The following is a 17,513-nucleotide window of genomic DNA, read 5'->3' as shown; positions in this document are numbered from 1 at the left end:
GCACTCTGCTGCCCTGGGCTCACAGGAATATTATTACACTTTACACACTAACAAGTGAGATTTTAGTTTCTTAGAAAGAAAGAAGTGGCGGGGGGGGGGGGGGAGGAGAGGGAGAAAGAAGGAAAATCACTGTTAAGTTGGCCCTCAAAACAGGAAGCACCTATGACAACCAGACTCTAACACTCAAGGCAGCTCCACAAATGCTCTCATGCCCCATTCCCCAAATTCCACAGACAAAAGAGGGACCAAAGGGCAGTGACATCGTGGTATGGGGATGGGCACACTATTGTACTGTGTGCTAACAGCACAGGAGTAGCATCCAACAGGCCCACTGCAAACCTCTCTGTGGAGTGGGTTCCTGGCTTAGGAGGGGCATGACGCTGGCTGGGTGTGACAACAACTCCTCCAGGTCACGATCCTTAAAACAAATGCACGTGCTCAGCCTGGTTCCCTGTTCCTCTGAGTGGCTCATGTGTCCCTTATCTCATCAATGCACCTGTGACTTGGGTCATTCAAGAATCTCCACAACCTAGTGAGACGGTGGCCAGTCCACCTGGTGCCTCTGTGGAGATGAGAGCCCTGAGGACCTCCCCAGAGCTCAGGCTTGGACTCTGCTGCTGTGTACATTTACAAAAGAAGCGCATCGTGAGACGCTGCAGGGAGTGGCACCTCGTGATTTCACCTGCTCCTCTCCTCCTCCTCAACCACATTCCCCCCTTTTAGGGTAGGAGCTGTACCTCCGTGCACAGCATCCCAGGGTCGGTCCACACCCTACACTACCTCCTGCGAGTGACTTCCACAGCCTGCAGGGTCTGCCCATACCTCAGACCACCTCCTGCTTGTGATTCCCCCTTCTGAACACATCGCAGCCAAATACCAACTGCCTCTGCCCCAGGGAACCCCCCCCCACCAGCTTCTTATACTCAACCTCTATACTCAACCTCAGCCACCAGCCCAGCTGATCAGCAGGCCCACTAAGCACACAAGCCCAGAATTGCAATTGTCCTGATGTCTGCTGGCCTCCACACCTCTGTTTAAGACAATCCGTGAACAAAGAAAACAGATTGCCTTGCTTCCACCTCCAGATTCCAGATGCTGAGCCATGCTTGCAAGTCTCTTAATCTCCTGCTCTGAGAACAAGTGTGTCCCCATCTGAGGAAGCTTTCCTCATGACATGCGGTCTAACTTCAAGCCAGGAGTCTACCCGGGATCCCAGGCCCATTCTGTCCTCCCTCCCGCTGTGTTTGTGGCCTGCACCCCAACCACATCATGCTTTAGGAACCTATTGTGGCCATACATCTTCTCTGCCCAGGGAGAGCCGAGTCCCTCAAGGAACAGAGCAGTAGGCTCTAACGTGGAGATGACCTGTCCCTCCATGGTCAGATGGGTACTGTCATCTTAGTAAAGGTTGGCACACTTACCAGGCTGGAGGCTGTGACCTCGCTGCAGGAAACCCCCTTGGGGCTGATCAGGAAGTGGTCCTGCTCCTTGCTCACTCTCAGCTGGGAAGACAGATAAGAGACTCAAGGCCAAGCAGAGAGGGAAAACAGATACTTCCTCGGATGCTGTTTAAATCCTTTTCTCCTTGAACTCACTGCACCAAGGCTTCCTCCAGTGAACCCTCCTCCCCAGAGAGATGAGGAGGTTTAGTCTTTCTTTAAACTGTGGAAATGGAGCTTCCAGAGGACTCTCACAAAAGTTAGGCACGGCCCTGGATACAGGAGCTGGTTCCCATCCAAAGAGGTACCCAGGGGGCGTGTTGTCTCTCCTGATGTCCATTGTGGTTAGCAAGCTTGGAAGAGGTGAGTGGATTTTAACCTAGGGCCACTAACAGTGCTTGGTCCTAGGTTAAAGAGTCAGGAGTCTTCCCTTCAGGTTTTGTGGGGATAGGAGGATGGGCAAACGGGCACAGGGCACCTGCTCCTCACCGTGACGTAGGTGTCACTGAGCTGCGCCCAGCCGTAGAGGTCCAGGAGACGGTAGACGCTGCTGATCTTGCACCGCATAAGCCTCTCCCCCTTGGCCAGGTTCAGGGAGTCGGCAGTGTGGAGGTCGTTGATGGGTGTCATCATGGAGAAGTCTGCAGGGATGGGAGGGGACAGTGCATCTCCCTGAGGACAAGAGTCCCCACCAGCCAGCCTGGTCCTTGTTCTGTGCCCCTCTAGATCTCACTGACTAATGCTACCATGGTAAAGGATTTGCACCTGCCAGAGGATCAAGCAGCCCTTGACTCACACCTAGAGGAAGAAAGGTTGTAGAGTGGCCATGTGCGGCTTGCAAAGCCCTCTGCTCCATTGAGACTGGTGCTGCTTTTGGAGGATCAGCGCGTGACCAACGTGCACTCATCCATAGGCTCGACCCTAGCACTGCATAAAGACATGGTGGTGATGCACATCTGTAACTCAGCACTCACTTAGGAAGTGAAGGCAGGAGGACCAGAAGTTAGGGATTATCCTGGGCTAAAGACCAAGTCTGAGACCAGCCTGGGCTATAGGAGAGTTTGTCTTAAGGAAACAAAATAAACAAAGCCATATCAAGGCTCAAAGCCATGAACAAAGAGTTCTCAGAATGCCAAGGTTGCCATAAACCCTAAAGAGGAGCATTTGGCCATGTAAACGCAGAATGACTGGGTAAATGCAGAATGATCAGGTAAATGCAGAATGGTTTCTGAGTGGAAGTGTACAGAGGTGTCAGAGGTACTGGACAGAACGCCTGTTGTCGCTGTGTTTTGAGTGACCACACAACAGAACTTCCTCTGTGGCTTGGAAACAAGGCACATAGAAAGCCACATCAACCATGAAGACATTTCTTCAACTTTCCCCCAAATCATGTTTGAGAGACTCAGACCCCAGAAGCCAAGTCTGGCTAGAGAGCTGCTATGTCTGGTGGCGTGTGTCTGTTTCTATTAGGACAGATAGCCATGCAATCATATGCCACTTTTCTCTAGGAATTTGAGGGAAAGTGAGAGATTTGGAAATGGGCCCCTGGGAGAGGGGCCTAGCAATCTTGTCCTCAGGGCACCCCAGATGTCTGAGCTGATGGGCAGTCTGTTCCCTTAACCATGATGGTCACTGCCTATGAGCTTCAGGGGAGCAGAGGAAGGTGTACAAGCTAAGGGCTAGAGAGACATCAGTGGTAAAGAGCATTTGTTGCTCTTGCAAAGACTAAGCTCAGTTCCCAGCACCTATGTCAGGGGCATACATTTACACACACACACACACACACACACACACACTCGCCATGTACACACATGCATGCATGCACACACATATGCACATGCACACCACATTTTCTTTTTAAAAGTGCATTGGTTAAGTAAAAAATTTAAAGGTCATATTACCATTATCAAAGTATTATTTTGTCAGGACCAGGTTGGGTATGGTAAAATGTTTCTGTAATTCCAGCACTCAGGATGTCAAAGTGGGAGCCCATCTCAAAACAAACAAAACGTGAAGTAAAACATATGCTAAGCACAAAGAGAAATGAACAATAATGAAATGGATGGACCAACCTTCACTTTTGACAAAATCCAATGAAAATGGAGATATAAATTAAATTGAGTGTCCTGGAGACTGCCTCTAACTATAGATCACTTTAAAATAATTATATTAGGTTGCAAAAAGCTCTCACTGAACCCTTGACATGGAACTTAAGAACTTCTAATTCTATGAAGGCTGACATTGACCGATCTATAGAAGAATAAGCATTCAATAGCTTGGCAATGAGAAAAGACAGCTCAAGGGATAAAAAACAGACCAAGGGGGGCTGCTGCTCAGTGTATGCCTGGCATGTGTGCAGCTGTGGTTCACAGCAGCACCATCAAAACAACATGTGTGCAGCTGTGGTTCACTGCCAGCCCATCAAAACATGTGTGTGCAGCTGTGGTTCACTGCAGCACCATCAAAACATGTGTGTGCAGCTATGGTTCACTGCCAGCCCATCAAAACATGTGTGTGTGCAGCTGTGCTTCATGGATACAAATGTAGGCATATCCAGGAAGAGGGAATCTTATCTGGGGGAATTGTGTCCATCAGATTGACCTACAGTCACATCTGTAGGTACATTTTCTTGCTTAATGATTGATGTGGGAGGGCCCCGCCCACTGTGGGTGTGGTCACCTTTGGGCTGATGGTCCTGGGTTATTCAAAAAGCAAGCTAAGCAAACCAGTAAGCAGCCCTCCTCCGTGACTTCTGCTTTAGTTCCTGCCCTTCAACGATGAGTTCCTGCCTGGACTTCCCTCAATGATGTTCTGACATGTAAACCAAATAAACCCTTTGCTCTCAGTGCTTTTGGTTGTGGTGTTTAACATAGCAATAAGAAACTGGAACATAAATAGTATGGGAAATAGTAAGTACAAAACCAAAGCTGGCCAGATGTGGTAAAGGCCATGTATAACCCCAGCCCTGTGAGGTGAAGGCATGAGGGTTAACATCTTGGCCAATCAGAACTATGTGATTAGCCTCTGCTCCCTGTCTCCTCCCACTAACGCCTAGGCTGTAGCTTGGGCAAGCAGTGCTTGTTTGGCAGGTACAAAGCTCTGAGTTTGATCCCTGTTGTTGGAAAAGGAATTAGTAATCGGGGGGGGGGGGGGGGGAATTAAGAACTGATAAATTCAAGAATTAGTGTGTAAGACCTATGAATAAATAAATATGATTTATTCAATAAGGGAAACTGAGAACACAGTACAGTAGAAGCCAGCATAAAACCCAGCCACCACCCAGCACAAGACCTAACAATAAAAGGTGTATTGTAAGTCACCTCATTTTAAAGAGAATCCATCAACATAGATATTTTCATATAAAATATATGATCAAAATTTGCCAACACAGCAGCAAAATAAAAATTTAAATGCCAGGTAAAAACTGAAGGGGTAAGCATTAAGAATCTCTGAAAATGCTCTAGATCTGGATAGCTATGAAAGTGAGCTGTAAGCCTTTGAGAGAGATGTTCCTGCTTTGCTTAAACTCCATCAGGGCAAGGAGAAAAGTAGAGTCTCCCTGCTCATGATTCAAGTCATGGCTGAATGCCCTAGAGTGGACTGCTCACCCTCACATGAGAATATATGTGCTTAAATCCTTAACAGAAGTCTAACAGTAAGACCCACAACAGTGTATCAGAATAAGGAACTAGAGCCAAGAAGATGGCTTAGCTGGTAAAGAAGCTGCCGTCAAGAAGGAGGGCCTGTGTTCATCACCAATCACCAGAGAACCCACATTAAAAAAAAAAAAAAAAAAAAAAAAGCCAAGTATCTTGGGACACACTTGGCAATCCCAGCACTGGGGAGATAGAAACAGAAGGAGTTCTGGGACTGCCCATCTATGTGGTGAGTTCTAGGCCAGTGAGAGACCCTCTCTCAAAATATGTGGTGGGTTGCTCTGAAGGATCAACCTGTAAGATTGAACTCTGGTTTCCACATGCTTATATGTGAACTTGAGTGTATACACACACACACACACACACACACACACACAGGACCAGAGATAATTTAGAGCCTGGTATTCTGAGATCTGTCACTATAACTCATTGTGACAATTGCTCAAGGGGACATAAAGGGATCAGTACCCCAAATGCATAATGTTATTTCTCAAAATCTATTTCTGAACAGAAAGCTATGATGAGCTAGAAAAAAAGACATTTTCTCAACATGATAAAGAATAATGATCTCAAGTTCTATGATGACAGAATTTCCATTAAAGTCAGATGCAAGACAAGGATGACTACTCTCTAAATTATTAAACGTCATTCCAAAGCCTGAGGGGATATAACCAGAAAACTAGAAAAAATAAGGCCAAAGGCAAAATGCTAGCAGACTAAGGCAAAATGTCAATATTTGCAGACAATGTGATTTTTCTATATATAAAAACACAAGGCCAGAAAGATAGCTCAGAGGGGAAAAGTGCTTTGCTGCCAAGGGGCTTCCATGGTGGAAGGAGAGAACCAATTCTTGTGGGCTGACTTCTGACCTCCATATATACATATACATACACACACATACACTCACAAACATATGTATGATTACACACATACATACACACATACATACATACATACACATGCACATAAATAAATGAAATAATAAAATGATTTTAAAACTCAAGATAATGTGTACATGCATATTCAAGAAAAAGTTGAATAAAGATTCATTTATAACAACCAAATTATATATTATTTCCTGGATGGGCTTAAGACATCATCAGATCATATGAAAATAACTTGTAAGCTTTCCAGGTGGATATTACAGGACTAGCATAAACATACCTTGTTTCTCAATATTCTAAATCAGCTTTTGAAAATATTTTAAAATTATCTCCCACACACTAAGTAGAATATTCTAGAACCAACCATACACATTTCCCCCACAGAAACTATATTCTAAAATAAAAATAAAGAATTCCAACTCCTCTACCAAGTCAATCCCAACACAACTCCAACCAAAATCCTAGAAGGATTATTTTAAGGCAGAGGAGAATAAATAGAGCTTGACAAAGTAACTCCAAAATTACTTTATAGAATAAATTTGCCCAAGAGATTAAGATAAATTGGTGATTAGCTATGGCCCTTTGACCTATTATCTAGGCAGGTGGCCAGCAGTGGAAGACACAAAGGAAAATAACAGAGGCTCTGTTCTGTAACAATGTATTCTACAATATAACAAATGCTATGAGCAAAATTAAAAGTCAAAAGAGAAAATGAGAAATGATTGTAATATTTTTGACAGGTTGTAGGGAAATAGCATAAATTTATAAAGATTTAAAAACCTATCCACAGCCCACTAATAGGAAAACTGGCAAAGCATGGGAACAGACATTTTGCTATAAAAAAGCACAGATGAAGGCTTAGGTACAGCCTGTCTCAGGGGGAAGGGAGGAACAGCAACTAACAGTCTGAGCCGAGGTGGAAGCAGGGCCACGCCCACCACACTCTGTTGAGAGCAAGGTTGGCAAATCTCTTTCTCCGGGATGGTGAAGGGACAGAATCTGCTTTGTGCAATGCTTCCTAGCTCCTATTTGCATTCTTTCAGCCATTCTTACAATTTATCTTCAGAAGACAGTCCAAGCATTTCACCATTTTCTTATTATAATTTATCTTCAGAAGACAGTCCAATCATTTTGCCATTTTCTTATTATAATTTATCTTCAGAAGACAGTTGTGCGTGTAGCATCACATTTATTTACCAGGATGCCTACCACACTGTGCTCCATCATAGGAAAGAGATGAACACAATCTAAAACTCCAGTAAGGAATGATTGATTCATCAGCATGCAGCCACAAAAATTACTGCAGAACCCTATTTACAATGCAAAAATTTAGTTGATATACCATTAAAATATATCTTTTTCTTGCTTTCAATAATCTATCTATATTAAACCAAAAAAGATACATCAAAATATTGCTAAGAGTGATTTCTGGAGTTCTCAAAACACAACGAAGTGGGTTTTGGCTTCTCTTTCTCAAATGCGTCCTTAGTTGTGGTCATCACCCTATACATCTGAGTCATATGCAACTTCCAGGCTGTGGAAGAGCTGCAGTTCAGGAAGGGAGCCCACACACACATAGTCACAGCTCCTCTTACTGCTCAACGATGATCATCCTGGCTGGTCTCCTGGCTCCACTCACCTCTTCTCATGCCCTGAAGTCACCTCTACCCTTCCCACCCCTGGCATCATGAGCAATTCTCCTATGGGTCTTTAATTCACAGCAACATCAGAAGCAGAGCCAGGCATCTCTTTGCCCAGGCCTGCTAATGCAACTGCAGCTTGGCTATTGCCTAGCAACCAAGCTGCATCCGGCACTTTCTCCTCCCTTCCCAACCACAGCCCTCTTCCTCTGCTCCTGGCAGACACCCAGGCACCCACATACTCATGGAAGAAGCTGGGAAGACTGCGTGGGAGGTGCTGGCCATGAAGTCCGCGATCTGTCGGAGGGCCCAGATGTTGGAGGAGTTGTTGCCCTTCTTCATTTGCTCCTGGATGAGGCCTTCCAGCTCCTCCCTGAAAGACTGCAGCAGGCCAAGGGGTTGGTGCCCTGTTCCTCACGGAGGGCCAAGGGCCCAGCAGGATTTCACAAGACAGCGAGGCCCTACAGGTCCCCAGGGATTGGTGCCCAGCTCCTTGCAGGAGAACTAAGGACCCTGCAGGTCCCTAGGAGCTGAGCTCTGCACAGGGGGTGATCTCCACCCACTCCCTCCCCTCCTGCAGCCCCTTCACAGGAGGACTGCTCCTGCAAGTAGCCAGGGGATTGCTCTTCCAGCTCTTCAATAAAGGCCAAGGACCCTGAGGAATCCCCAAATGCAGGCTCACTAGGACCCCAGATGCCTCTTCAGATTGCAGGGTAGGTATTCAAGAAGACTCAGGTAAAGAACCTGGACCCCATTTTTTTGTGCGGTTAGTCCAGATTCCAGCTCCCTCCTATCTGAGCCACAGCCAAGGCTGTACCAGTCATGGCAGGACTTCTCTTTAGAGGGAATTAATCGAATGAGAAAGTATGCCCTCCCCCCCCCCACACACACACATGTTAGCACACCCAGGGCTCTTCTCACACATCTGGATTCTTACTGATTGGCTAGGAGGAGACGGAGAAGGAGTGGAGGGGCTCTGCGGTGCCTGCTACTGTGACGTACTGAACCTGTAAGCTAGCCCTAATTAAATGTTGTCCTTGTAAAAGTTGCCTTGGTCATGGTGTCTGTTCACAGCAGTACAACCCTAACTAAGACAGAGAAGAGATCAAATACCCACGTGGCCAGGCCCATCCTGTTCAGCAAGCCTAAACTGTCAAGACCCTGCGTGAGGGACAGGGAGACAGAGCCACCGGTCTTTTGAGTCTCTGGGAAACCAGCCCTCCCTGCCCTGCCCACTCACAGGGCTCTGCAGGATCATGGTGACCCTCTTCTTCTGCTCCATCAAGTTGAAGTCCTGTCGCAGGTCAGCTGCACGGTTGCGAAGTCGCAAGTACTCAGGATCATCTTCAGAGAACCGGTCAAAGTAGTGCTGCCCCTGAGAGGGTGGCGGGGAGGCCGCCTCGGGAACCGTGTCCTCGCTCATGGTCCTGCTAAGGCTTCAATCCACTCCTGGAACCCTGTAGAAGAAGGACAGGGTGAGCTACCAGTGGGCCAACTGCTTGCTGAAGCAAAGGGTGGTGTGACTCACCATGTCCTGTGGCTATTTGCAAGTGAGAAGGCAGGTCACCTCCTGGGATGATGACCCATAGGGGGCGCTAATGCACCATCAGGTTCTGTGCAAACAAGTGTCCAGTTTAATTGATCCACTGGGATGTCAGAGGAGACTTCCTAGGTGGAGTGTAAATATGGACTGCAAACCTTTTTGAGTCTTTCTGTGTTGAGTTCTTACAGAGTCAGGCAGGAGCCATTCAGATACACATGGGTACTTTAGTAAAATGATGAAGAGGGCTATGATGGGCCAGGGTGTAGTTAATAGTGAAAAGCACTTGCTCATCCAGGTCGTGTCTGGTGTCTGTGCCCAGCATCCCAAATTCTATAAATACCCTTTTCTTTTTGTAGGCCTCCTCAAAAGCTATGGTCCAGAAATTCACAAAAGAACACTACTTCCAGGAACAGGGGAAGCATCTCATTTGGTGTGGAGCATGCTAGACAACTCTACCCAACACCCTAAACCAAAAAACTCAGTGTTTTAAGTAAGTTCATGACCTCGTGTTGGGCCTGTGCTGTCCAGGCCTCATGTATATTCTAAATGGAGAGAGAGAGGCCTTCGGCTGGGGCCCATTTCAGGTGAGCAGGTCTGGACTGGAAATCAGTTCTATACTTTGAACAGCTCTGTCCCTTGACACCTGCAGGTGTTCAGTGGGTCTCTTCCCCTCTCTGCCTCATCTTATCTATCTCTCATTGAGGGGTGAGCAGAATGACCACTGGGCTCCTTCCAAGGACACTGTGCATCCATGCTGCTCGAAGCCAGCTCATCCTAGACCTTTGGGGTAAGAAGGAACGAGAAGACAGGTGCAGAGGACACAGCCCATCCAAGCTGTGAAGACATGGATGGGGCAGCAGAAGTCCTCCCATGGATCCTCCCCACTCAGATACCACTGCTCTCCCTGGTACCAAGACAATCTCCACAGCACTTTCAAAGCCCTGAACCTTGGATGTTTTTGAAATAGAACCAAGCAGCCCTGCCTTGTGCGTACCCTGGTATGATCATGGATACATGAACTACCTACATCCTGACACACATCCTTGTAGGACTCTAAGCCACCAGTTCCAGAAGCACCAAGCTTTCTGCATCCCTGTGCCTGGGATGGTGTGGTCCTGAGCCCTCCTGACTTCAGTCCATTCTGTTTACAGAAAGGCACTGGGCCATAGCTGCCCAGCCATGACTCTGGCCATGGTTCTACATGTGCTTCCAAAAGGATGGCTAACTCTGTCCCCATGGGACAGGGATTCTGTAAAGCAAGGCATCCTTTCTGCAACTCCATCCACAGTGCTGGTGGCGACTAGTTATCTAAAGATGGCTTAGTGGATAAGGGAGCAATACTGAAATAAAACCACCTGGGTTCAAATCTCAGCAACACCACTTAGCTACGTGGTCTTTGGCCAATTCACCTAACTGCACTGAGCAACAGTTAAAGGAAAGCAAAGTGTTTGTGAGTGTGTGTGTGTGTGTGTGTGTGTGTGTGTGTGTGTGTGTTCATCTTTAGTCTTACTAGGTGCCACTGAAGGGGTGCAATCTTCTGCTATTAGGAACTTGATAAGGAGAGTCTGGGATTCATCAGTAAGCAGGAGCACACTAAATAACCATAATGAAGTGTTTAGCTCAAGAAGCCAATTCAGTGTTGAGCTCTGTTAACACAAGGAGCACGGCAAGGGAAATGGCACACCACCCCAGAGACCACGGGGCTGTTAAGTTAGATCTCTGGGCTAGACATGATGAGAGCAAGCTTCAGAGATGCTGCCTCAGTTTCTGTACCAAGCTTCAAAACTCCTTTGGAACTTGCTAAATGTCTGAAGGATAGAACTTTCTATTACTCGTTCTGAGTTCCTTTCAAGGAAACCCAAGTTTGTTCTAAAATAGCTGAGCCCTGTGGTTCCTCAGACAGCGTCCAGGGTGAGTCTGGCCACCCAGAAAGACCAGATGCACGCACACATTCTCATCTTCACACTCTTGTTCTCTCCCTACCCCACCCCCACCCTCTCTCCCCGCTAGAGACTGAGTTCCGTCAAAGGACAAATGATCCACGCATCTGTGTTAAAGCTCCCTGATTTAGGAAACAGCTCTGTACACCAGGGCGTGGTGACCAGGACCACATGTTGGGAGCAATGATCCACATTAGACCCTGTGTGCGCATCTCTTCCACCAGCTGTCCCTGACTTTGTGCCTTTATAGTGAATCCACGATTGCAAACAAAGCATTTCTGGTGTGTTTTAGAGTCATTCCAATAAATTATTGGATCTAAGGAAGGGTTACAGGATTCCCTCCCCTCTTCATATGCTTCTAACCATGCCATACAGACATGAAGGTGGTTTGGGGCTCCACAGGTGCCCATAGGGGTCTTGTTACCTTAGGCATTGATTCCTTGGCAAAATGAGATTGTAGGTCCCAGCAACTTCTCTTCTCCACCATGATTTTTATACCCAGGCCCTCTCTATTGGTGGGTGCTACTGTCTTCATGTTCAGACATCCACTGAGAGGCTCATGAGGTCTGTGTTTACTCAGCTGGAACTCTGTCTAGCACTCCTCTGCTCCTTCCCACTGCCCCCAAACACATAGCAAGTCACTTTGTGGGATGAGAGCTTAGGCTAGTTTTCTGGTCTGGGAGTCAACTGGCAGAGGGAAACTACAGACAGATTTCCTGGGGGGGGGGGGCTGAGAAAGGACTTCCCACCAACAGGAACAGCTGATAAAGGGGGACAGAGCACTGGCTATCTAGTTTTCCTGGAGTCAATGTCTCTGGGTGCTGCAGAGGGCTCCAGCACATCTAAGGATGGGACCGGGTATGGAGTGCTAACAATATTCTATGTATCTCTCAGTCTGATATGGGAGTTCAGAGCAATATCTTGAATGTCTAGATCATCACTCTCAGTAAACTTCCCCTATGGTCTCCAAAAGCCATCGACCACTTACCAGTAGGCTGAACTGGGCCTGTCCAGTCTCTGTCTTCAGAGACAGGTCTTCACAATTAGGAGGGCTGGCACAGCCACACTTCACACAGCCAGGTAGGAACTGCTAAAAAAAAAAAAAAAGTGCAGACATCAGTACCTCGGCTTCACTGATCACCACCTAAGTCAGGCAAAGCTCTTTACCTGACTCATCCACAGTTGCTGGGAAATGAGTGTTTAAAAGCTAATCATGACCATTACCATGTTAAGAAGACTCTATTGCCTTTATAACTGGAACCAAACTTCCTTTAAGATTCCATTTGTTGCAGGCTGAGGGAAGAGAGAGGAAAGGAAGGAGACAAAGAAGTCAGGGAAGAAGGAAAGGAGGGAAGGCCTGAGAAGGAGAGAAGGAGAAAGAGAGGGGGAAGGGAGGAGGGAGGAGGAGGGAGGAAAAAGGAAGTGTGGAAGAGGAGGAGATGAGGAAGACAGCAGAAGGAGAAAGGGAAGAGGTTAAAAAAAAGGAGGGGAAGCTGCAGAGGGGGAAGGAGGAGGGAAGGGAGGAGGAGGAAAGGGAGGAGGAGGAGAGGGAGGAAGAGAGGGAGGAAGAGAGGGAGGAAGAGAGGGAGAAGGGAGGAAGAGGAGGAAGAGAAGAGAGAGGAGAAGAGGGAGGAGGAGGGGAGGAAGGAGGAGAGGGAAGAGGAGGAGAGGGAGGAAGAGAGGGAGGAGGAGGAGGAGAGGGAGGAGGAGAGGAAGAAGGAGAGGAAGGAGGAGAGGGAGGAGGAGAGGGAGGAGGAAGAAGAGGAGGAGAAGAGGGAGGAGGAGGAAGAGGAGAGGGAGGAGCAGGAGGAAGCTACAGGAGCCACTATAGTTGTTCTGAGAGTGGGAGAAGCAGAGTATGTTACCAGGAGAACTCCTGCCCAAGGCCTCCCAAAACGCTTTACTGACAGCCACTGTACTCTCTGGTGCTAGGGTGAGAAGTCTGAGGATCACTCCCCAGAGACAGAAACATCCTGAAGAATACCACACCCTAGGAAGGTGGGAAAGCGTTGGACTAGAAAGAACTTCACATAGAATGCAAGGAGTGAACTGAGCTAGGATTGTGTGGGTGGGATCATCAGAAGGGGAAAGTCACTGACATTCAACAGACATGGGGAAGCCACTCAGGAGCCAAAGGTTCTTGAAGATTGGTGGGCAGGACGTGTGTGTGTGTGTGTGTGTGTGTGTGTGTGTGTGTGTGTGTGTGTGTGTCATGTGTATACACACACACCTGGATGTCCTGTTGCCCAGTCCCCAGGTGCTTTGGTGTCTCACCCAGGGCCAACCTCCCCTATGTGCCCCACCCATGGCTGAGGCTCAGCCCTGCTCATTCCTTGTCCTGATGGTGAAGGGGCCATCTGGAACTTGGCCTCTCAATAAGGAGCAAGAAGAATGGATTTGGGGGTGTATGTGCCTATGCCCACTGAGACAGCCCCCTCTGCAGCTCACCTAGTGGGCCTGGGGTTTTACATCTCAGTACCCTGCAGTCTTCAAGGCCAGACTTGAAGTTCATCTTGCAACCTCGGGGACTAGGGATGTTTCCAAAAGCCAGGCCTTGTGTTTAGCATGTCTAGCACCTGCTGGTGACTGCTAAACAGTGCTTTCATTTACTAATTATTTTAGCTACAACAGGATCATAACCACTATTATGCCCTCCATGGCCCTGTCTTCATTACTGACCCTGTGATATCGCTGCTTAAACTTCTGATGCCCTTCCTAAGAACTAGCAATGCCGGGTCTGAATAATATTCTATACACAGTAAAGAATTCACCCCAGATCTGATCTGATGAGGAGGTAGACCTCTGTCTCCCACAGGGACAGCATAACCCCAGCTTTGTGCCTAGGGTCATAGTGTCACCCCTGACTGGAGTGAAATGGCCCTAAAGTTCTTACAACTACTCTGGGGTGATAACTCTGTTTAAGCACAAACTGCAGAGTCAGGCTGCACTGGACTGGAACAGGCAGGAAATCAGCATAATTTAAAATGGCTTTCCATGGGCCAGAGCACTTTCAGCAGCACCAGCTCCCGTGGCTTCCCAGTACATGCCTCAAGAGCTCCCCTGTCTTAGCTGGGATTTCTACTGCTGTGATAAAAACACCGGGAAGTCACGGCAGGAACTCAAGGCAGGAACCTGGAAGCAGGAATTGACAGAGGCCATAGAGGGCCACTGCTTAGTAGTTTGCTTAGTGACTTGTTCAGCCTGCTTTCTTATACAACCCAGGACCACCAGCCCAGGGTTAACAATGCCCACAGTGGGTTAGGCCCTCCCACATGAATCATTAATCAAGAAAATATTCTATAGACTTGCCTGCAGGCAATGTGGATGAAAGTGTTTTCTCAATTGAGAGCCTGTCTTAGCAATTGGCTCTAGCTTGTGTCCTACGGACATAAAACCAACCCAGACACCTCTACATCTAACTTCCAGCCCCACAAAGAGCTGGGAAGCAAAGGACAGTGTGGGCTATAGCAGTCACACTGGGAAGAAGAGACACTCGACATCCCAACAGATCGAGGTGGCTCAGCAAGCCAAAACACATGGCACCCAGGGGGACACCCACTCTAGGTATGCCACCAAGCCAGCACAAAGGCACCAAGAGTCTCACAGGGGATTCCAGTCTGCATTCAGACACAAAAATGCTAAAGAACCTTTCCAGTCTTAATGTCAGTATTAATGTCGGCCTGCCCGATGGACTGTGGCTTTGGTTAGTCGTAACATGACATGGCTATACCTAGGCTGGGCCCACCTCTCTGTCTTACCAGCAACTGTCCCAAGTAGACTAGAATCAACCTTGATGACTGCCTCTCCTTGCCCTATGGATTTCAGTCACAGAAACCTTCTAGATTTATGTCCCTTTGTCTTTGCCATCCATGGGGGGTGGCCTGTAAAACCCTTCCTGTCTCCTGACCACTGCCCAACTGGCTGCTGGAGTCTCTGTCCCGAGACTGCAAACCGGTCCCTGCCTGCCATGGTCCTGCTGAAACCCAGTGTTATTCAACAGGGGCACTGAACTGGCATCTTTAAGTCCTGTTCTTTCAGTCAAAACTTAGTCAAATTGGGATCCTGCTACAAAAATGGCAGACATTCCTTTCTTTCATCCTTGCCAAGTATCCAACTATAATTATGAATTTGCTTTTAGAAACCAAATGCAAACTCACTGACATGCCCCCAACCAAGCATGGTAAGCCATGTTTTCTCTCCCCTCTTTTACTCCTCCCTCTTTAGGGAGGCCACCAATAGAATAAAATCACACCCTGAGGTAACATTCTGTGTCTGTCCCACCCCTTTCCCTCATGCTCTGAGCTACTCATAATTCATTGGCAGACTCTCTGGGGACAGTGGGGTTTCACAGGATCACTCATTCCTCTTTACCCCCTCCTGATACCTGGGGGTCCTCTTTTTGGGGAGTCTGCCCAATCTTCAGCTGTCACTCATTTTCCCTTAATATTTTTCATTCTTCTTTTAACCCAACAGCAACAGCTATTACCCAGAGTTCCTAGCAAGGGGAAGAAGTTGGTTTTGGTGCTTTTCTGTTCTAGAAGTTACACAGGGCTGGTCTAAGGAAGATGCTGGATAAACGCTAACTGACTAAGCAGACATGTGACTAATGGTGTCACTAATGGAAGTAGGGTCAGATCAACAAAGCAGAACCCGGTCCACCCAGGCCCAAGGGGAGCTCATAGCACAGAGGCTCCTTACGGGGAAAGGTTGGCAGGTACCCTGAGGATAAGTCACAACCTCCTAGCCTGTGCTCCTTTGATATACAGCCCAGAGCATGGCCCCTAAGGCCAGTCTGGTACAAACTCCAGCAGATCTCCTGTCACTTCAGGGAGGTGTCTCTGGACCAGAACAGTCTTATGCTGGGTACACACAGCCAAAATAGTCGTGAGCTGTCTTTCTGCTGGGTGTCACTGCCATAGGCTCAGCTACCTGAAAGCCCAGCCCTGCCTCTTCCCAGATCAGCTCTGAGCAAAACCAGCCTTGGGCACTTGCTGAAAGTCTCAGGCATGGCATCAGAACCCACACTCACCTATCCTACATCCTGCCAAACAAGACCAAGTCACATGCAAAGCTGACACCAGGGGGCCCAAGAAACAAGTAATGTCCACCCCACACTCCACAACCCTCCTGTTTTCTAAAAGCCCCTGAACCAAATTTTGTCTCCCTCAGGAAGCCCTGGACCCCTGGATGCCCTTCCCAATGTGACCAGGACTTTGCTCTGCCCTCCACAGCTCTAGGCTCCAGAAGGCTGGAGGCACAGCTGTGCTGCAAGTCACTGCCAAGGGCATTTTCCTCCCTGCCTCATTAAGAGAAAGTCACCCACAGTCCCTGGAGGGTGCACTGGCTCCCTGAAGCTGGAAAGAACTGAGCAGCCACAAGAAAAACAGACAGGAGCCCATATATATAGCCAGACATTGCTAACATCTAAAGATTAAGCTCTGTGTGGCTTGAGAGGTGGGTGACCATCTCCTACCATGTCACTGGGGCATCTCCATATCAGGACAGACAGTTATATGCTTGGCACACAGAGCCTGGACAGCCACGAGCTGCCCTCACATTCCAGGTCACCACACCACTGGCTCAGCTGCTTGAAAACCCAGCCTTGCCTCCTCCCAGGTCAGTTATGGGCAAGGCCAGCCACAGGCACTTGCTGCAAGCCTTGTGCCCAGCGTCAGACCCACACTCACCTATCCTCCATCCTTGAAGACTCCCACAAATGGAAGAGGCAGTGGCTATGGCCTTGCTGCTGTTACCCAGAATAGGGGTGGGCAGTTAAACAAGAGACTCGGCCACACCCTGTCTGCCATGTTCAGATAAAGGCAGGATCGTGGGGGACACTTATCACAGTCTCTCACACCACATGATTCTTCATTCTTCCATGTTCCATCTCACGTAATAACCACTGTGGTCATTTAGGACCAAAGTACTTTTAAAAAGAAGAAAAGAGGAGGGGTGGAAGAGGTGGTAAAATCAATGTCAGCTTCCTGAAACCCTGCTGGCCGGAAGCTCTTCACTGCTGCCCGCCTTGCATGCACCTGAGTACTGATTTCTGGGTACTCCTGAGAGTGCTCTTCTAGAGAGACCAAGGGGAGTGCTAAAAGCTTCTGGCTCAGGACCTCACACCCGAGGAGCCAATAGATGAGTTTCCCATTCACCTGTTAGTGTGAACAGCAGCCAGTGCTGCTTCCACAGGGCTAGACTCACTTGGTTTCCTTTCCTCTCACTGTGCAGCAATGGGTCTGGTCAGGAGCTTCAGAAGCCAGGAGTGACCAGGAACAGGAAGATACTGGGAGAGGCATCTCCCAGTCATCCAAAGAGCCATAGTCAGTGTGCATTCATTGAAAATGAGGGTGCATATAAGACACAGAAACAGAGACACATGAATGCTGACATGCAGTCAACTGGTCATCT

General features: G+C 48.1%; 1 protein-coding gene across 6 annotated transcripts in view; it reads right to left on the bottom strand.

The window, feature by feature from the left end:
• Add2 (adducin 2 (beta)) overlaps nucleotides 1-17,513 on the bottom strand; it is a 95,729-nt gene that overhangs the window by 29,506 nt on the left and 48,710 nt on the right. For 2 of the 6 annotated variants that reach the window (NM_013458.5, NM_001271861.1), the window contains exons 1-6: nucleotides 16,790-16,856; nucleotides 12,091-12,192; nucleotides 8,860-9,076; nucleotides 7,862-8,000; nucleotides 1,929-2,080; nucleotides 1,422-1,502 (exon numbers count right to left, since the gene is read on the bottom strand). In NM_013458.5, the coding sequence (NP_038486.2) occupies nucleotides 1,422-1,502; nucleotides 1,929-2,080; nucleotides 7,862-8,000; nucleotides 8,860-9,042 (555 nt within the window). In that variant the 5' untranslated portion in view covers nucleotides 9,043-9,076; nucleotides 12,091-12,192; nucleotides 16,790-16,856. Of the gene's footprint in view, nucleotides 1-1,421; nucleotides 1,503-1,928; nucleotides 2,081-7,861; nucleotides 8,001-8,859; nucleotides 9,077-12,090; nucleotides 12,193-16,789; nucleotides 16,857-17,513 lie in introns of those variants that run through there. The other 4 variants (NM_001271857.1, NM_001271860.1, NM_001271859.1 and 1 more) reach the window with 3 other exon arrangements.

The sequence above is a fragment of the Mus musculus genome, chromosome 6, assembly GCF_000001635.26.
Source record: "Mus musculus strain C57BL/6J chromosome 6, GRCm38.p6 C57BL/6J".
NCBI classification, from domain to species: domain Eukaryota; kingdom Metazoa; phylum Chordata; class Mammalia; order Rodentia; family Muridae; genus Mus; species Mus musculus.
This window is presented reverse-complemented; position numbering and strand designations above follow the sequence as displayed.